Source organism: Nerophis ophidion, linkage group LG24 (assembly GCF_033978795.1).
Source record: "Nerophis ophidion isolate RoL-2023_Sa linkage group LG24, RoL_Noph_v1.0, whole genome shotgun sequence".
NCBI classification, from domain to species: Eukaryota; Metazoa; Chordata; class Actinopteri; order Syngnathiformes; family Syngnathidae; genus Nerophis; species Nerophis ophidion.
In genome coordinates this window covers 22,958,850-22,980,864 of record NC_084634.1, presented here as the reverse complement: position 1 = coordinate 22,980,864, position 22,015 = coordinate 22,958,850, and the positions used below count along the sequence as shown (strand labels likewise).

The following is a 22,015-nucleotide window of genomic DNA, read 5'->3' as shown; positions in this document are numbered from 1 at the left end:
AATTTGCTATTTCTGGCAATTTATTTAAGTGTGTATCAAACTGGTAGCCCTTCGCATTAATCAGTACCCAATAAGTAGCTCTTGGTTTCAAAAATGTTGGTGACCCCTGCTATAGACATACCTTGGTAAAATGTCTCCTCTTTGGTTTTGGGCATACATTAGGTTCTACTTATTTTGACCAGTATAACCATTGCTAGCAATGGTTGTAGTTTTTTTTAGTCTTTGTTTTTCTGACAATAACCATATGATTGCCATTTGTTGTGATATTGTACGCAGGCATGACATACTTCTTCCAGAAAATAGCTTAATTTCTGTGTAAAATGTGATGGTTAGAGATTCGTTATTGACAAAACCCTTTCTATTCAGCTATTATGGTCCCAGCACCTCAACCCCTAGTGAGATGCAGTGGAAGTTTGAAGTTCCTTGGAGTAGCCCAGTTGATCGAGCTGGATTCAGCTGCATATCTGGCAACCCCAGTCACGGAGCAAGGGAGGGGACTACAGAATTTTGACCATGATTGCAGTACCATTTCTGGCCACATTATTACATACGGCACCTTTAAATAATATCCAAACAACGGACATTTACTCATGAAAATATGAAGAAGCCGCTGATGGTGTGTTGGAAGGAGACGGCGTTAAAGACCACTCTCCAAGATAAATGCTGCATACTATCATTGCATTACTCCATAAAACTACTGTAGTTGTTTGTAGCACATCCAATTGTGCTTTGTTTTTTTTGTAAAATAAAGGTCCTTTTTCATGTTAAAATTGTGCACCGTTCAAATTTATTTTTAAATGGGCGACGTTGATTTGAGACACAAGTGCTTCGACTTAAGAGCTCCGCCACACAACCAACTAAGCTCGTAAGTTGAGGCGCCACTCCAGCAAAATCATCACGTTGATTTCTTGCTGAGGTTTGACCGTAGAACATGTCCATAAACTCTCTTTATTTACCTTTTATTTTTTTCACCAAATGGGCAACACATGAGTTTTTTTCACATTTTAGTTTATATATACCGTATTTCCTTGAATTGCCACAGGGCATATAGTATGTGCCTGCCTTGAATTACTGCCGGGTCAAACTCGCTTCCCAAAATAATTAACGCATGCTTAGTATTACCGCCTGGTCAAACTCGTGACGTCACGAGTGACACTTCCCCTGTCATCATTTTCAAAATGAAGGAGGCTGGTTTCAATACCGGTAATTTGAAATCGCATAAAGGGAAGAAGATTAAGAGCTATTCAGTAGGATTTAAAGTCCAAGCTTACATCACATTCAAATTTTTACTGCATACCTTTGGTAAGTGCCGGAGTGAGAAGAGGTTTTAAAATAATTGGCGCATGCTTACTTTTACCGCATGCCTTTGGTAAGCGCAGGAGTGAGAAGAGGTTTTAAATTCATTAACGCCCCGGCGGCAATTAAATACTTTTTTTTATTTTTTACCATGAATTTATTTACGTGGACCCCGACTTAAACAAGTTGAAAAACTTATTGGGGTGTTACCATTTAGTGGTCAATAGTACGGAATATGTACTGTACTGTGCAATCTACTAATAAAAGTTTCAATCAATCAATATATAATTCAAATATCGACAATGAATTTTGTCCTAAAACACTTCAAACACAAGATAAGGTTTATGGAACAAAGCACTCTTTCAAATCTACCATTAATGATCACGTGGTGTCCTTAAATAAACCGCGGTGTACCTTTAATGAACTGTCAATCACTGTGCCCGGCTGGCGCTGACCACGCCCCTTTCCCCTCCCTCCCACCTGGCCCAGGGTGACGTCATTCGTAGCCAGCGATCAGGAGGAGACTGCGCTCTCGATGCCACGATGCCGCGAGAACCGCCATCGTGGATCAAAACAAGCTTCTTTGTCTCCGTCGACAGCGCGCACCTGTGCAGACACGCAAGACCAAATCAATAAACACACAAAGAGCCCTTACTGTTTAAAGGAAACCATGTTGTCATAGTTACAATCTGGAATGGTCTCACTTTTAGGGCATGAAGAGTTATAATCCAATTGCACGTCCCTCTGCATGCATGACACCAGCTAAAGTGACGTGGAAGTGGGTTAATCCGACCACTGCAGCAACAAAAATGGCAGCACTTTCAATTCATTAGGGACGCGGACGCTCATTATTGTGTATGTTTACCTCATTTCACTCTATGGACTCATTTGGCCTAATTGCATCATCATGCATCAATTTCAATTGATTTTTTTTTTTTTTTGGTGCGTGTTTGTGCAAATCTTTTGTTTGCTGGCATGGAACACTCACCCACTAGATGCTGTGTGTTTGCCAGGGTAGTCTGGTCCAGGCTGGAATGGTGCAGGAAGGTGACCTCATCCTTTGGAGGGACTGGCGGCTCTCTTCTGCTGATTAGTTGCCCTCTGCTGCCCCCTGCAGGAAGATAGAGGGATGTTCCCCACCGCGCGCAGAAAAAGGGCAACAGGACACAAGCTTTTGGGCATCCATCCGGCCATGTTCTACCGCTTGTCCCGTTCGGGGTCGCGGGAGCCTATCTCAGCTGCATTCGGGCGGAAGGCGGTGTATACCTTGGACAAGTCGCTACCTCATCGCAGGGCCAACACAGACAACATTCACACTCACATTCACACACTAGGGCCCCAATGTGGATCCATCCATCCATTTTCTACCGCTTATTCCCTTTTGGGGTCACGGGCGGCGCTGGCGCCTATCTCAGCTAAAATCGGGCGGAAGGCGGGGTACACCCTGGACAAGTCGGCATCTCATCGCAGCCAATGTGGATAGCCAAGAGTAATTGAAATAAGATTTAAAAAATTATTAACTTCTTTATAAAAATAAAAAAAACAGTTAAAAATATTAACCCTTGTGTGGTGTTTGGGTCCGTGGGACCCGTTTCGATTTTTTTATTAAAAGAAAAATTATACGATTAATTAATTTTTCAAACTGAGACTCACTGACTTTTGCTCATTTTCTGTGAACAACATATATCAGAATAAGTGAAGTGAAGTGAATTATATTTATATAGCGCTTTTCTCTAGTGACTCAAAGCGCTTTACATAGTGAAACCCAATATCTAAGTTACATTTAAACCAGTGTGGGTGGCACTGGGAGGAGGTGGGTAAAGTGTCTTGCCCAAGGACACAACGGCAGTGACTAGGATGGCGGAAGTGGGAATCGAACCTGCAACCCCCAAGTTGCTGGCACGGCCACTCTACCAACCGAGCTATACCGCCCACATATTTAATGACCACACCCCCGGGGATAATAGAAGTATGGCAATTGATGTTCTGTGTACCACACACACACACACACACACACACACACACACACACACACACACACACAAACACACACACACACACACACACACACACACACACACACACACACACACACACACACACACACACACACACGCACACACGCACAGAGCAGGCCTAGACAGGAGACAGGAGGAGGACAGTGTGTAGGTACACCGAACATCAGGGGGTCAAATCCATCCATCCATTTCCTACCGCTTATTCCCTTTTGGGGTCGCGGGGGGTGCTGGCGCCTATCTCAGCTACAATCGGGCGGAAGGCGGCGTACATCCTGGACAAGTCGCTAACTCATCGCAGGGCCAACACAGATAGACAGACAACATTCACACTCACATTCACACCAGGGGGTCAAATGTGCGAGAAAATGAGAGCAGCCTGTGCTGACGAACAATGTTGCAACACAAAAGCAGAATCCCTGTGGGATGCAGAAACTGGCTGACATTTTCCGTGCAACGTTCATATCGTTGTTACTCAGCCAGCGTTTGTGGGTCTTAGGGATGGCGTGGCGCAGTGGGGGAGTGGCCGTGCGCAACCCGAGGGTCCCTAGTTCAAATCCCACCTAGTACCAACCTCGTCACGTCCGTTGTGTCCTGAGCAAGACATTTCACCCTTGCTCCTGATGGGTGCTGGTTGGCGCCTTGCATGGCAGCTCCCTCCATCAGTGTGTGAATGTGTGTGTGAATGGGTAAATGTGGAAGTAGTGTCAAAGTGCTTTGAGTACCTTGAAGGTAGAAAAGCGCTATACAAGTACAACCCATTTATTAATCATTTGTCTGATGGACCCCTTGCTTTTAATGCCTCACAATCAAACACTCTTATTTGTTAAAACACTGAAAAGATGTTAACCTTATCCCAATAAACATCTGTTCAGTATTTGAACATAAAAGTGTGAACATTATGAACATGACACAAGGGTTAAAGGCCTACTGAAACCCACTACTACCGACCACACAGTCTGATAGTTTATATGAATGAAATAAGTTTATTTCGGTCATATAATCAATCAAATCAAATCAATCAACCATTGTGTGTGATCAGTTTTACAGTACATGTTATATGTATACAATAATGCACATTTACACACGAAAGAAAATAAAAACAATGACCACAAAAGGAATAGGCTGAAGCCAAGGCTTATATTTGCCTATCCTATACCTTCACAGAAAATTAGATTGCCTGGAACATCAACATAAAAAAATAAATAAATCAAAAATCAATGGGATGAAAGTAATTGTAACTATATTTTATAATTTTCAATTATTTCACCTTTCAATGTTTTCTTAAACCTTACCAAAGAATTGCATGTCTTCAGCTCATCACTGAGCTTGTTCCACCATTTAACTCCTAAAACTGTAATACATTTGTATTTTATATTTGTTCTCGCTTTACCTATTTCAAAAATCGATATCCCCGTAAATTATAGTTTTCTCCTCTTAAATGAAATAGCCTGAGAGTACAAGCTGGAAGGCTGTTGTTTTTTACTCGAAACATAATTTCCATTGTTTTTAAAAACACAATGTCTGAAAATTTTAATACATTTGAACTCATAAATAACGGATTGGTATGTTCATAGTAGGAGGCTTTGTGTATTATTCTAATGACCCTTTTTTGAAGTTTTATTATTGGGTCTATGTTTGTTTTATAAACATTTCCCCAAATTTCAACACAACACGTTAAATATGGAGAAATAAAAGAATAATACAACATATGCAGGCATGTCTTATTCAGCATGTCTTACTTTATAAAGAATAGCAATAGATTTGGATATTTTTTCCTTTTATATATTCAATATGCGCTTTCCAACACAGTTTATGATAATTTATTATTCCCAAGAATTTAGTTTCATATACTCTATCAATTTCCACTTGATTTAACTTTAATTTTGCTTCACAATTTGTCCTTGCACCACTAAACACCATAAATTTAGTTTTCTTATCATTTAATGATAACTTATTAATATCAAACCATTTTTTTAGTTGAATTAACTCAACCTCCATTATCCTCAACACTTCCTTCAAGTCTTCTCCTGAACAATATACATTTGCATCATCTGCAAACATAATACATTTCAATTTATTAGATACTGAACAAATATCATTTAGGTAGAGTATAAATAACTTAGGTCCCAATACCGAGCCTTGTGGAACACCACAAGTTACTCTTCTTGGCTGTGATTTAATCTTATTAATTTCCACATATTGGTATCTGTTACTTAAATAACTACTTAACCACTGTTGCGAAACACCTCTTATGCCATATTTTTCCAATTTCTGCAGAAGTAAGGAATGATCGATTGTGTTAAAAGCTTTACATAAGTCAATAAATACTCCAACGGTGTGTTGCTTTTTTTCTATTGCTGTAGCTATGTTTTCTACAAAGTCAATCACCGCTAGAGATATAGATCGATTACTCCTGAACCCATACTGATGGTCATTCAATAGCTCATGTTTGTCAATAAACTTATCAAGTCTATTTACAAATAATTTCTCAAGAATTTTTGCAAATTGAGGTAGTAAGGACACAGGTCTGTAATTTGAGACCATATGTTTATCACCATTTTTATAAATTGGAATAACTTTTGCGATTTTTATTTTGTCAGGAAAAATTCCAGTTGATAAAGATTTATTGCATATATCAGTAAACGGCTTCAGGACACAATCTATCAGTTCCTTAACAAGTGACATATCCACGTTGTTAACATCGAGAGATTTTTTATTTTTAAACTTTCTGACCACTTCTGACACATCACTTTCACAAACTCCACCAAGAAATATTGAATTGTTTATGTGAGATACAGGCTTTAACTTTTTCTCATGTTTCATTTTTAAATTAATATTTTTTGCCAGATTGGGGGCAACTTTGAAATATTAACATTGCAACACATGCCAATGCGGCCGGTTTAGTTTACTAAATTGCAATTTTAAATTTCCCGCGGGGTTTCTTGTTGAAAATGTCGCGGAATGATGACGCGTGCGCCTGATGTCACGGACTGTCAGGAAATATTAGCGCAGCACCATTTGCGGCTAAAAGTCGTCTCTTTTCATTGCGCAATTAAACAGTATTCTGGACATCTGTGTTGCTGAATCTTTTGCAATTTGTTCAATTAATAATGGAGAAGTCAAAGTAGAAAGATGGAGTTGGGAAGCTTTAGCCTTTAGCCACACAAACACACGGGGATTCCGTGTTAAAATTCCTGGAGGTGAAGCTTTACTATGGATCAGAGCGGTCAAGCCAACATGGATCCCAACTACATGTCAACCGGCAGGATTCAGTGAGAAAATTGTGGTAAAAAGTCGCCTCTTACCGGAAATCTGTGGAGTTTGCGCCGTCCTTGTATCTGCTGTCGACTTCCCTCAGACACTCCTCCGACTATCAGGTACCATTAAACTCACTAAAACACTAGCAACACAATAGAAAGATAAGGGATTTCCCAGAATTATCCTAGTAAATGTGTCTAAAAACATCTGAATCTGTTACCTTTTTTTTGTTAAATTTCTTTTTTTTTCTCCTAGTCCTTCGCTATCAATATCATCATCCTTGAATCTTTCATCCTCGCTCAAATTAATGGGGAAATTGTCGTTTTCTCAGTTTGAATAGCTCTTGCTGCTGGAGGCTCCCATTAAAAACAATGTGAGGACGTGAGGAGCCCTCACCCTTGTTACGTCATCGTCTGCGACTTCCGGTACAGGCAAGGCTTTTTTATCAGCACCAAAAGTTGCAAACTTTATCGTGGATGTTCTCTACTAAATCCTTTCAGCAAAAATATGGCAATATCGCGAAATGATCAAGTTTGACACATAGAATGGACCTGCTATCCCCGTTTAAATAAGAAAATCTCATTTCAGTAGGCCTTTAAGTACATTTTGAAAATTGAAATGTAAAACTGCTTTAATGCAACCAATTGCCTGTCTACTAACATATTTCATTTTGTTGCCTCCCAAAACTAACCACACAAAAACATCTATTAAAAAAGATATTGACCCATATGTTATATATTTCAATAATGAATAGATAGATGGATGGATGGATGGATGGATGGATGGATGGATGGATGGATGGATGGATGGATGGATGGATGGATGGATGGATAGATGGATAGATGGATAGATAGATAGATAGATAGATAGATAGATAGATAGATAGATAGATAGATAGATAGATAGATAGATAGATAGATCGGTAGATGGATAGACAGATAGAACTTAATTGTTTCCTTCAGGAGAGTTCCCTCAGGAAAATAAAAAAAAATAAAAAAAGTATCCATTGGATATGTACAGGGATTCACTATGTCTTCAAGGAAAACAAAAAATATAAGTTTGTAAGATATAAAAAATAATAATAATAAATAAAGATAAAATATAAAGACAAAATATAAGTTTAAAAAATCTAGTATTAGATCTTTTAAACGTATCTTTAATGGAATGGAATAAAAATAGGCCTCTATTGTGCATGTTGTCAATATTTAACTGCTTAGTATATCAATCAATCAATCAATGTTTATTTATATAGCCCTAAATCACAAGTGTTTCAAAGGGCTGCACAAACCACAATGACATCCTCGGCAGAGCCCACATAAGGGCAAGGAAAAACTCACCCCAGTGGGACGTCGGTGACAATGATGACTATGAGAAACCTTGGAGAGGACCGCATCTGTGTGCACCCCCCAGGGGACCGAATGCAATGGATGTCGAGCTGATCTGACATGATATTGTGAAAGTCCAATCCATAGTGGATCCAACATAGTCGTGAGAATCCAGACCAAAGTGGATCCAATATAGTAGCGAGAGTCCTGTCCAAAGTGGAGCCAGCAGGAAACAATCCCAAGCGGAGGCGGATCAGCAGCGCAGAGATGTCCCCAACCGATACACAGGCGAGCGGTCCATCCTGGGTCCCGACTCTGGACAGCCAGTATTTCATCCATGGCCACCGGACCGGACCCCCTCCACAAGGGAGGGGAGGGACATAGGAGAAAAAGAAAAGAAACGGCAGATCAACTGGTCTAAAAAGGGGGTCTATTTAAAGGGTAGAGTATACAAATGAGTTTTAAGAATGCTTCTACTGAGGTAGCATCTCAAACTGTTACCGGGAAGGCATTCCATAGTACTGGAACCCGAAAGGAAAACGCTTTATAGCCCGCAGGTTTTTTTTGGGCTCTGGGAATCACTAATAAGCCGGAGTCCTTTGAACGCAGATTTCTTGCCGGGACATATGGTACAATAAAATCGGCAAGATAGGATGGAGCTAGACCGTGTAGTATTTTATACGTAAGTAGTAAAACCTTAAAGTCACATCTTAAGTGCACAGGAAGCCAGTGCAGGTGAGCCAGTACAGGCGTAATATGATCAAACTTTCTTGTTCTTGTCAAAGTCTAGCAGCCGCATTTTGTACCAACTGTAATCTTTTAATGCTAGACATGGGGAGACCCGAAAATAATACGTTACAGTAATCGAGACGAGACGTAACAAATGCATGGATAAAGATCTCAGCGTCGTTAGTGGACAAAATGGAGCGAATTTTAGCGATATCACGGAGATGAAAGAAGGCCGTTTTAGTAACGCTTTTAATGTGTGCCTCAAAGGAGAGAGTTGTGTCGAAGATAATACCCAGATTCTTTACCGAGTCGCCTTGTTTAATCGTTTGGTTGTCAAATGTTAAAGTTGTATTATTAAATAGAGGTCGGTGTCTAGCAGGACCGATAATCAGCATTTCCGTTTTTTTTTGGCGTCGAGTTGCAAAAAGTTGGCGGACATCCATTGTTTAATTTCATTAAGACACGCCTCCAGCTGACTACAGTCCGGCGTGTTGGTCAGCTTTAGGGGCATGTAGAGTTGGGTGTCATCAGCATAGCAGTGAAAGCTAACACCGTATTTGCGTATGATGTCACCTTGCGGAAGCATGTAGATGCTGAAGAGTGCAGGGCCAAGGACCGAACCCTGGGGAACGCCACACCTTACCTTAACATAGTCCGAGGTCATACTGTTATGGGAGACGCACCGCACCCTGTCAGTAAGATAAGAGTTAAACCAAGACAGGGCTAAGTCTGACATACTAATTCGTGTTTTGATACGCTTTAATAAAATATTATGATCGACTCTATTGAAAGCAGCGCTAAGATCGAGGAGCAGCAACATGGATGACGTGTCAGAATCCATCGTTAGCAATTGATCATTAGTCATTTTTGCGAGGGCTGTCTCCGTAGAGTGATTTGCCCTGAAACCGGATTGAAAGGTTTCTCATAAATTGTTAGATGCTAAGTGTTCATTTAGCTGATCTGCAACAATTTTTTTGAGGATTTTCAAAATAAAGGGAAGGTGAGACACCGGTCAGTAGTTTACCATGAGGTCAGGATCGAGGTTAGGTCTTTTAAGGAGAGGATGAATAACCACTTTTTTGAATGCTAGGGGAACAGTGCCAGAGGAAAGTGATACGTTTATAATATTTAGCACTGATGGACCTAATAATACAAAGAGCTTCTTGATATGTTTCCCAGGAAGTGGGAATATATTAATAGAACCCAGCTGTAACTGGGACGCATTGTCTTTAATCTCCTTTCTAATGAGATCAATTTTCTTATTAAAGAAATTCATAAAGTCATCTGCTGAGTGGGTGGAGCTACTGGAAGGGGTCCCTTGTTGGGTCAGCGATGCTACCGTACTAAACAAAAATTTAGGAACGTTTTTATTAAGGCAGATGAGATTTGCGCAATATTTAGCTTTAGCTAAGCTAAGCATGCGTTTATAACCGCTATCATTAAACTATCACTCCATGCTTGATGGTAAACTTCAAGTTTAGTCGTGCGCCATTTGAGTTCCAGCTTTCTACATAATAATTTATGAGCTTTAGTTTCTTCTGTAAACCATGGGGTACGCATTTTAGGAGCCTTTTTTAACTTCAGCGGTTCTATACTATCAATTGTTTTGCGTATGGCGTAGTTAAAATTGTTAGTTAGGTTATCAATAGAGCCCACATACTTTGGGAATGGTGCCATTACCGAGGGTAGTAGGCCAGAAAGAGTCGTTGATGTGGCAGCATTAATGTTGCGGCTTCTATCGCAGATATTATTAATATTATTATTATTATTATTATTATTAGCTTGCCGAACATGAGTCTGAACTTCGATTTTATAAGGTAATGATCAGACATTACTTTAAAATACGGGAGTATCCTAACTTTGGAAACGGTGATACCCCTGATAAGCACTAGGTCTATCGTATTACCATTGCGATGCGTGGGTTCATTTAATATTTGTGTAAGACCACAGCTATCAATTATAGTCTGGATCGCCACGCATGGTGGGTCCGATGGGCTAATAATATGGATATTAAAGTCCCGCATTATACTTATATTATCGGCGTGCGTCACTAGATCAGCAACGAACTCTGAGAATTCACTGATAAAGTCCGAATAAGGCCCTAGGGGGCGGTAGACGACAGCCAGGTATAGAGGCAGCGGTGTGACGGACCTCATAGTAAGCACCTCAAATGATTTATATTTATTACTTAGGTTAGGACTAAGGTCAAAGTTTTCATTGTATATTAGTGCGACCCCCCCCCCCCCCCCCCCACCCCTTTTAATGGGGCGGGCAATACGCGCATTCTATAGTTAGGAGGAGAAGCCTCATTTAGCACAAAAAAGTTGTCTGGTTTAAGCCAAGTTTTGCTGAGACCGATGACGTTAAGATTGTTGTCTCTAATGACCTCATTAACTAATAACGTTTTGGGAGACAATGATCTTATGTTTAAAAATCCCATATTATAGGTAGTGGGCTTTTTAAGGAGTTTTTAATCAAATTATCCGTAGTATCAATATTAACAACGTTGCGTTTATTATGCGTAGTGCATTTAAATTAATTATGACCATATCTAGGAATTGATATGACGGCTATTATGTGAGTTGTGTATTATTCTAAGGAAATTGGTATGTGTACAGGGATTATCCAGCCTGGCGCTGGCTAGTTCTAATTTAACTGACTCCTCACCCAGACTAGCAGGCTCTGTAATTGCCTCTGACTGGGCTTGCTCTAGTGCAGTTAGTCAAGTGTGACTTAAAGAGAAATCTGTGTTCCTAGGCAAGATGATAGCGCCTTCCCGGTTAGGGTGAAGGCCGTCTCTCATCAGCAAGCCAGGTTTGCCCTAGAAGGAGGGCCAATTATCAATATACATTAGTCCCTGTTGTCTACAGAAGCTAACCAGCCACTTATTAAGCGAGACTAATCTGCTATATCTCTCATTATTGCCTCTCTCAGATATATAGCTTGTAGAGATGCGCGGTTTGCGGTCTCATCCGCGGAGTCTGCGGATAAACCGCGGGTCGGGCGGGTGACATGACAAAAAAATAGATTTTAATTAGATTCGGGCGGGTGGCAGTTGAACCATCCGGAACTATTTGATAAACATGGTTCTGGGATCGGTATCCTTTGCCATTCAAAGAGCCATTTAAGACCCGTGTCACAAAGTGAAGAAAACAATAGGAGACGCTAATATTCTCGAGAATGACTACCAGCAGTCACCCAGATAATAAGTATTAGTGCGTGCTATGAAGCCATTGACTTTGTCGCCCTCTATAGCATGTACGATCTGCTTGTCAGTCCAGCAACATGTTGTGTGTGGCTTCCGCAGCAACACGCACACGACTGCAAGGCATACTGGGTGACATAGAGTACACTAATGGTTGTGGTATAAACAATTTTAACACTTAGTAGTATGCGCCACGCCGTGAAGCCACACCAAACAAGAATGACAAACACATTTTGGGAGAACATTCTCCCGGTAACAAAACATAAACGCAACACAACAAATACCCAGAATCCTTTGTATCCATGATTATTTTATACACCCCGCTAGAAGCAAACCCCGCCAGCCCCCCACACCCCCGTGTGTCGGTAAGGTGGACGGGGTTGGGGGTGCGGGGGTGTAAAATATATTCAGGATGTGTCGCGGATACAAATGATTCTGGGGATTTGTTGTGTTGCGTTTATGTTGTGTTACTGTGAGGATGTTCTCCCGAAATTTGTTTGTCAATCTTGTTTGGTGTGGCTTCACAGCGTGGCGCATATTAGTAAGTGTTAAAGTTGTTTATATCACAACCATCAGTGTACTCTGTATCACCCAGTATCCCTTTCAATCTTGTACGTGTGATAGCGGAAGCTGCACACGACATGTTGCTGGACTAACAATCGGTTTGTACATGTTGTTGAAGGTGTCAAAGGCAATGGCTTCACAGCACGCCCATATTTTTGTCATCAGGATGAACGCCAATTGGATATTCGCGAGAATGTTAGCGGCTCCCATTGTCTTCATATCTCTGTGAAACGGGTTTAAATAGCTCTGTGAGTCGTAAAGGCGGCTGACCTCTGATGTATTTCAGCGGGCGGGTGGCGGGCGGTTCCGGTTCCGATAAAATGTTGGTTCGGGTGGACGGCGGGTGGATGACGACTTTGGTGATGCGGTTGCGGATGATGTAATTGCCTATCCGTGCCTCTCTAATAGCTTGACAAACATGGGCTTGGTTTCACCTTCCTTAATATATATATATATAAATACACATACAGTGGGGCAAAAAAGTATTTAGTCAGCCACCGATTGTGCAAGTTCTCCCACTTAAAATGATGACAGAGGTCTGTAATTTTCATCATAGGTACACTTCAACTGTGAGAGACAGAATTTGAAAACAAATCCAGGAATATACATTGTAGGAATTTTAAAGCATTTATTTGTAAATTATGGTGGAAAATAAGTATTTGGTGAACCATTCAAAGCTCTCACTGATGGAAGGAGGTTTTGGCTCAAAATCTCACGATACATGGCCCCATTCATTCTTTCCTTAACACGGATCAATCGTCCGGTCCCCTTAGCAGAAAAACAGCCCCAAAGCATGATGTTTCCACCCCCATGCTTCACAGTAGGTGTGGTGTTCTTGGGATGCAAATCAATATTCTCGTTCCTCGAAACACGACGAGTTGAGTTTATACCAAAAAGTTATATTTTGGTTTCATCTGACCACATGACATTCTCCCAATCCTCTGCTGTATCATCCATGTATCCATTTTGGTATAAACTCAACTTGTCGTGTTTGGAGGAATGCCAAACCACATTCAGCACGTGTTACTACAGCGTGGCTTTGTGAAATAAGAGTGCGGGCATTTTCCTGACCCGCCTGCAGTCCAGACCTGTCTCCTATCAAAAATGTGTGGCGCATTATGAAGCGTAAAATACGACAGCGGAGACCCCGGACTGTTGAACGACTGAAGCTCTACATAAAACAAGAATGAGAAATAATTCCACTTTCAAAGCTTCAACAATTAATTTCCTCAGTTCCCAAACATTTATTGAGTGCTCTTAAAAGAAAAAGTGATGTAACACAGTGGTGAACATGCCCTTTCCCAACTACTTTGGCACGTGTTGCAGCCATGAAATTCTAAGTTTATTATTATTATTTGCAAATAAAATAAAATAAATAAGGTTTATGAGTTTGAACATCAAATATATTGTCTTTGTAGTGCATTCAAATGAATATGGGTTGAAAAGGATTTACAAATCCTTTTATTCCGTTTAAATTGACATCTAACACAATTTCCCAACTCATATGGAAACAGGGTTTGTATATTTACACACACATACATATACACAGTAAAGAAAATAAGAATTTGAACGGGGTCTGCAATTTTCACCGTAGGTGCATGTCCACTGTATGAGAGATAACCTAAAAAGAAAAATCCAGAAATCACAATCTATGATTTTTTAACAATTTATTTGTGTGATACAGCTGAAAATAAGTATTTGACTACCTGTCTATCAGCTAGAATTCTGACCCTCAAAGACCTGTTAGTCCGCCTTTAAAAGTCCTCCTCCACTCCACTGTATTATCCTGAATCAGATGCATTTGTGTGAGGTCGTTAGCTGCATAAAGACACCTGTCCACCCCATACAATCAGTAAGACCCAAACATTCAGCATTGCTAAGAGCAAAAAGCTGTCCAAAGACACCAGAGACAAAATTGTACAACTCCACAAGGATGGAAAGGGCTACGGAGAAATTGCCAAGCAGCTTGGTGAAAAAAGGTCCACTGTTTGAGCAATAATTAGAAAATGGAAGAAGCTAAACATGACAGTCAATTTCAAACGGAGTAGAGCCCCATGCAAGATATCACCTTGTGGGGTCTCAATGATGCTAAGAAAGGTGAGGAATCAGTCCAGGACTACACGGCAGGACTTGGTCAATGACCTGACAAGAGCTGGGACCACTGTTTCCATTATCACTGTTGGAAATACACTAAGACGTCATGGTTTGAAATCATGCATGGCACGGAAGGTTCCCCTGCTTAAACCAGCACATGTTAAGGCCCGTCTTAAAGGCCTACTGAAATGAGATTTTCTTATTCAAACGGGGATAGCAGGTCCATTCTATGTGTCATACTTGATCATTTCGCGATATTGCCATATTTTGGCTGAAAGGATTTAGTAGAGAACATCGACGAGAAAGTTTGCAACTTTTGGTCGCTAATAAAAAAGCCTTGCCTGAAGTAGCAGACGATGTGCGCGTGACGTCAAGGGTTGTGGAGCTCCTTACATTGTTTACAATCATGGCCACCAGCAGCGAGAGCGATTCGGACCGAAAAAGCGACGATTTCCTCATTAATTTGAGCGAGGGTGAAAGATTCGTGGATGAGGAAAGTGAGAGTGAAGGATTCGAAAAAAAAAGGATTAGGGCAGTGGAAGAGATTCAGATGTCATTAGACACATTTACTAGGATAATTCTGGAAAATCCCTTATCTTCCAATTGTGTTACAAGTGTTTTAGTGAGATTATATAGTCATACCTGAAAGTCGGAGGGGTGTGGTGACCGCCAGTGTCTCCGAGGGAAGCCACGTTTCTCGACGAGGCAGCCGGGCTAAGATTTTCTGTTTTTTTCCCCTCCACGGAGTAAGCATCCGACGGTCGGTGGGAGGAGGCAAGAGAGTCTACAGCTGCAGGAGGAACAACGCAAACTCTCCGCTCATGTCTACGGTAAGAGCCGAATGTAAACAAGGAAACACCGGCTGTGTTTGTGTTGCTAAATGCGGCCGCAATTCACCGCTTCCCACATACTGTAAACAGTATATAAATATATATATATATATATATATATATATATATATATAGTCAGCTGGAGGCGTGTCTTAATGAAATTAAACAATGGATGTCCGCTAACTTTTTGCAACTCAACGCCAAAAAACCGGAAATGCTGATTATCGGTCCTGCTAGACACGGAACTCTATTTAATAATACAACCCCAACATTTGACAACCAAACAATTAAACAAGGCGACACGGTAAAGAATCTGGGTATTATCTTCGACCCAACTCTCTCCTTTGAGGCACACATTAAAAGCGTTACTAAAACGGCCTTCTTTCATCTCCGTAATATCGCTAAAATTCGCTCCATTCTGTCCACTAAAGACGCTGAGATCATTATCCATGCGTTTGTTACGTCTCGCCTCGACTACTGTAACGTATTATTTTCGGGTCTCCCCATGTCTAGCATTAAAAGATTACAGTTGGTACAAAATGCGGCTGCTAGACTTTTGACAAGAACAAGAAAGTTTGATCACATTACGCCTGTACTGGCTCACCTGCACTGGCTTCCTGTGCACTTAAGATGTGACTTTAAGGTTTTACTACTTACGTATAAAATACTACACGGTCTAGCTCCATCCTATCTTGCCGATTGTATTGTACCATATGTCCCGGCAAGAAATCTGCGTTCAAAGGACTCCGGCTTGTTAGTGATTCCCAAAGCCCAAAAAAAGTCTGCGGGCTATAGAGCGTTTTCCGTTCGGGCTCCAGTACTCTGGAATGCCCTCCCGGTAAAAGTTCGAGATGCCACCTCAGTAGAAGCATTTAAGTCTCACCTTAAAACTCATTTGTATACTCTAGCCTTTAAATAGACTCCCTTTTTAGACCAGTTGATCTGCTGTTTCTTTTCTTTTTCTTCTATGTCCCACTCTCCCCTGTGGAGGGGGTCCGGTCCGACCCGGTGGCCATGTACTGCTTGCCTGTGTATCGGCTGGGAACATCTCTGCGCTGCTGATCCGCCTCCGCTTGGGATGGTTTCCTGCTGGCTCCGCTGTGAACGGGACTCTCGCTGCTGTGTTGGATCCGCTTTGGACTGGACTCTCGCGACTGTGTTGGATCCATTGTGGATTGAACTTTCACAGTATCATGTTAGACCCGCTCGACATCCATTGCTTTCCTCCTCTCTAAGGTTCTCATAGTCATCATTGTCACCGACGTCCCACTGGGTCATTATTGTCACCGATGTCCCACTGGGTGTGAGTTTTCCTTGCCCTTATGTGGGCCTACCGAGGATGTCGTGGTGGTTTGTGCAGCCCTTTGAGACACTAGTGATTTAGGGCTATATAAGTAAACATTGATTGATTGATTGATTGATATATAAGTCAGCAAAACAATATTGAAAAAATACTGTGGAATTGAAAACTTGTTTTATATAATCCATTATCTATTATATCTGATGTTATCCCCCCAAAACTGACTAAATAAAACCGACTGTATTGAAACAATACTGACTTACATGTATTTCACTAATGAGAAATGGTAAAACATTTTTTAATACCTAATCAGGATTTCCAATTCGTGCTCTATCTTGCAGAAGTTATTTTACTATTTGTGTTTGATAAAGAAAGAGACATATGAACACATTTCAATTCACATAAAAAAAAAACAAGAGAGCAATAAAGAAGGGTTCGTTTGTAAAGTCGAGGGTTTATTGACTTCACCTTGCGGACACTTGTGTCTTACACTTTGTCCACTAGAGGGCAGCAGTCAACTACTCTGCACTTGAATCCCACCCTTTCCCGATGGCATCTCCCGGTTCACATAACTTGCAGAAAATAAATACGCATCAACTTCAAAACAGCCTGAAACAGCAAAGATGAGTGAGGAGGTGTGCTCTGCGACACATTCCACTTTAAAATACACCATAATTATACTTTAAACTGTTGTCCAGTTGAACACAAACATAATGTGCATTCAAGTAAAACATAAAAAAAACTATTCTGTTTCAACATTCTGACAATAAAACGGCATTTGTCTTAGAACATTGGGGTACTTTTTAAAAAGTTCATTTAAATGTACACAATGTATGTGATTAATCAAAATGTAAAAGTGTGATTATTATGAATAAAATATGTAACAGCACTATTAAAGGCCTACTGAAACCCACTACTACCGACCACGGAGTCTGATAGTTTATATATCAATGATGAAATATTAACATTGCAACACATGCCAATACGGCCTTTTTAGTTCACTAAATTGCAATTTTAAATTTCCCGCGAGTATCTTGTTGAAAACGCCGCGGAATGATGACGCATACGCGTGACGTCACGGACTGTAAGGAAATATTAGCGCTGAACCAAACACAGCTAAAAGTCGTCTCTGTTCATGCCGTAATCACACAGTATTTTGGACATCTGTGTTGCTGAATCTTTTGCAATTTGTTCATTTAATAATGGAGACTATAAAGAACAATGCTGTTGGTGGAAAGCGGTGTATTTCAGCTGTCTTTAGCACCGAGATACTTTGTTTGTTGTGAAGCAGCAAACATGTTTTCTTTAGGTCAACCAGCATGTTTTTGGATGGGGAAATTGTGATACGTATTATACCGAAGACATCAGTGGATTATTCGTCGTCCCGCACAGCTTGGCTCCTCGGCTTCTCTCTGAGACAGTGTGTGTTCACCGCAGCCATCCGATCTCGAGGTATGTCTTTACAATCTTTAAAATCTCACTAAAACACTATTAAAACAATAAGCAGATAAGGGATCTTCCAGAATTATCCTAGTAAATGTGTCTAATAACATTTAAAACGCTCACACTGCCGTCGCCCGGAGCAGTTGCTTTTTTTCTTTCTTTCTATTACTTCACTATCAATATCCTAATTCACAAATCTTTCATCCTCGCTCAAATTAATGGGGAAATTGTCGCTTTCTCGGTCCGAATTGCTCTTACTGCTGGTGGCTCCAATTAAAAACAATGTGAGGATGTGAGGAGCACTACAACTCGTGACGTCACGCGCACATACTTCCGGTAAAGGCAGGGCTTTTCTATTAGCAACCAAAAGTTGCGAACTTTATCGTCAATGTTCTTTACTAAATCCTTTCAGCAAAAATATGGCAATATCGCAAAATGATCAAGTATGACACATAGAATGGACCTGCTATCCCCGTTTAAATAAGAAAATCTCATTTCAGTAGGTCTTTAATAGTATCTTTATTTTTTTCACTTCACATTGTGCCATTTTTTTCCATTTCTTTTACGTTGAATTTCATTTTTTCAACATGCTCCAGGGTCACAAATGACCCCCGGGCCCCACTTTGGACACTCCCAAAGTCAATTTATCCTCAATTCAGTTGGGATTATTATCTGTCTAAAATACGTGCGTTTATGTAGCATTTCCAGTTACTAAATCCTTTGAACTCAGCCAATAAATAATTTTTTAAATGGCGAAACGGTTTGTCTGCTTATAATACAACTAATAATGTTAATCTTCCAAAAAATGTCGGGTGCATTGTTCACTTGAATAAATAACACATATGTTGAAATATATAAATATTTTTAATGAGTGTCATACATGTGTGTAATATACTCTTCATACAAGTCTGTTACTCTCTGTGGTTCAGTAAATAACCCACCTCCCATCAATATATGTGAGGAAATACAGCATTTTTAAAATTTATTAATTTTTTAGCTCTTGCAGTGACGGACGCCTGGTTTGAGGTAACATGTTGCTTATACGCAGGAGAGCAGGGGTGTCAAACGTGCAGCCCGCGGGACGAATCAGGCTCGCGAACAGTTTTATCCGGCCCGCAGGATGAGTATAACAAGTGGTCGACATTTTTGAATGAAAGAACCTGCTGTTCTAAATGTGTCCACTGGATGTCGCTATAGCAATTTTTTGTATCTCTGTAGATCATGGGTGTCAAACTCTGGCCCGCGGGCCAAATGTGGCCCGCCGTGTAATTTCATTTGGCCCTTGAGGCAATATCAAATTAACATTAGAGCTGGCCCGCCACTGTAACACCGCATTCACCACTAATACTCATACTCGTCAACCCTCCCGATTTTCCCGGGAGACTCCCGAAATTCAGTGCCCCTCCCGAATTTCTCCCGATTTCCACCCGGACAATAATATTGGGGGCGGGCCGTAAAAGCACTGCCTTTGGCGTTCTCTACATGTCGCCACGTCCACTTTTCCTCCATACAAAATGCGTGCCGGCCCACTCACATAATATATGCGGCTCATACACACACACAAGTGTATGCAAGGCATACTTGGTCAACAGCCATACAGGTCCCACTGAGGGTGGATGTATAAAAAACTTTAACACTGTTACAAATATACGCCACACTGTGAACCAACAGCAAACAAGAATGACAAACACATTTCGGGAGAACATCTGCACCGTAACACAACATAAACACAACCGAACAAATACCCAGAACCCCTTGCATCACTAACTCTTCCGGGACGCTACAATATACACCCCAGCTACCACCAATCCCCGACCCAACTCAAACCCGCCGCCGAAAAGAGGCATTCAATTTGTATTTTTATTTGATTTGATATGCCATTGATATTTTTTTATTATTATTATTATTTAAAACTCGATTTTGCATGTCACTATAAAGTTATATAAGCCTTGCTTGGTCAATATTCATTGCAAAACTTGTTTGGGTTCCTATTAAAGGATTAATTTGTTCAACCTCGGCCCGCGGATTCGTTCAGTTTTAAATTTTGGCCCACTCTGTATTTGAGTTTGACACCCCTGCTGTAGATGATGCTACATATGTGGAAAAAATAAAAATTAAACCACATGATGTTAGTGCACCAGTTGCGGATAATTGAGCAAATTACATAAATAACTTGCTGTAACTATCCATCCATCCATTTTCTACCGCTTATTCCCTTTGGGGTCGTGGGGGGCGCTGATGCCTCTCTCAGCTACAATCGGGCAGAAGGCGATGTACACCCTGGACAAGTCGCCACCTCATAGCAGGGCCTGCTGTAATTAGATTTTGACATTTTTTATTTTTTATTTTGATAGATTGAAAATTAACACCAATGAGTTGACTGATGAACATTATCACATAATTTATTCAGAAAGTATAAATAACAACAAATAAAAATATAACACAAACATGTAAGTGTAAAAAACACCCAACAACATTATGATTTGTATATTTTCAGAATGTGCTTAATCTATTTTTAAACAAAGAAAACAATCTGAAGTTGTTTTTATTTTGAAGTTATCGTGCCGTGATTTTACCAGTCCGGTCCACTTGACAGTAGATTTTTCTCCATGTGGCCCCCACCATCTAAAATGAGTTTGACACCCCTGATCTAAACAAATAACAGAGCATATGACGCCAAAACGGCAATTGCAACATAAATACAATATTATCATATAAATTATTCAGAAAGTATAAATAACGACAAAATAAAGAAAGCGTAGAATTAACCGCAACATGTACCCTACTTTTCGGAGTATAAGTCGCTCCGGAGTATAAGTCGCACCTGCCGAAAATTCATAATAAAGAAGGAAAAAACATATAAGTCGCATTTTTGGGGGAAATTTATTTGATAAAACCCAACACCAAGAATAGACATTTGAAAGGCAATTTAAAATAAATAAAGAATAGTGAACAACAGGCTGAATAAGTGTACGTTATATGACACATAAATAACCAACTGAGAAGGTGCCTAGTATGTTAACCTAACATATTATGGTAAGAGTCATTCAAATAACTATAACATATAGAACATGCTATACGTTTACCAAACAATCTGTCACTCCTAATCGATAAATCCTTATATACACCTAGTCTATTACGTGAATGAGCTAAATAATATTATTTGATAATTTACGGTAATCTGTTAATAATTTCACACATAATTTGCTCCTGAGTATAAAAATACTATAAAAAAAACTGCGACTTATAGTCCGAAAAATACGGTAAGTGTATATAACCCCGACAAAATTATGATTCGTACATTTTCAGAATGTGCTTGTTCTATTTTTGAACAAAGAAAACAATCTGAAGTTGTCTTTATTTTTAAGTTATCGTGCCGTGATTTTACCAGTCTGGCCCACTTGGGAGTAGATTTTTCTCCATGTGGCCCCCGCATCTAAAATGAGTTTGACACCCCTGCAGTAGAGTTATTAGGTTGGCACCTAAGTATGGCGGCGTGTCTTCCCGATGCCGCGATCTCCCTCCATCCAGTACGTCTCCGCTTGCATCTCCGTCAGGCGAGAAATAGTTCTGTGGAAGGCAAAGGTCTCCTCCTCGCCGGTGAAAAGTGCCAGACGCCCCGCTGCCTCCTGAAGAAAGGGAGGCCAACATCCGGTTAGGAAGTAAATAAACTCTGAGTAGACTCAATAAAGCCTGTGCTGCATACGTCGCTATGACAACCAAATATGTTTTTCTTTTCTCTGGTCTGATAATGCCATTTTATAGACCGGAGAGCGACCCTTTAAGCTGCAATGTACAAAACCCAAAACGAGTGAAGTTGGCACATTGTGCAAATGCTAAATAAAAAGAGAATACAATGTTTTTTTTTAAATCATTTTCATCTTGTATTCAATTGAATAGACTGCAAAGACAAGATATTTAATGTTCCAAGCAACGTATATATATATTTTTTG

At 40.4% G+C, this 22,015-nt stretch overlaps 1 protein-coding gene and 1 long non-coding RNA gene across 2 annotated transcripts in view; both read right to left on the bottom strand.

Moving 5' to 3' along the window:
- Window positions 1–317: 317 nt before the first annotated feature.
- On the bottom strand, window positions 318–2,361 carry LOC133542106 (uncharacterized). The gene is made up of 3 exons (XR_009804057.1): window positions 2,285–2,361; window positions 2,001–2,091; window positions 318–1,902 (listed from the first exon to the last, which is right to left on the bottom strand). It is a non-coding gene; the product is annotated as an uncharacterized LOC133542106 (long non-coding RNA).
- Window positions 2,362–18,907: 16,546 nt separating this feature from the next.
- Window positions 18,908–22,015, bottom strand: part of afg1lb (AFG1 like ATPase b) — a 117,055-nt gene continuing 113,947 nt past the window's right edge. Inside the window, exon 13 of the mRNA XM_061885668.1 lies at window positions 18,908–21,691. Coding sequence (XP_061741652.1) covers window positions 21,545–21,691 — 147 coding nt within the window. The 3' untranslated portion in view covers window positions 18,908–21,544. The remainder of the gene's footprint in view (window positions 21,692–22,015) is intronic.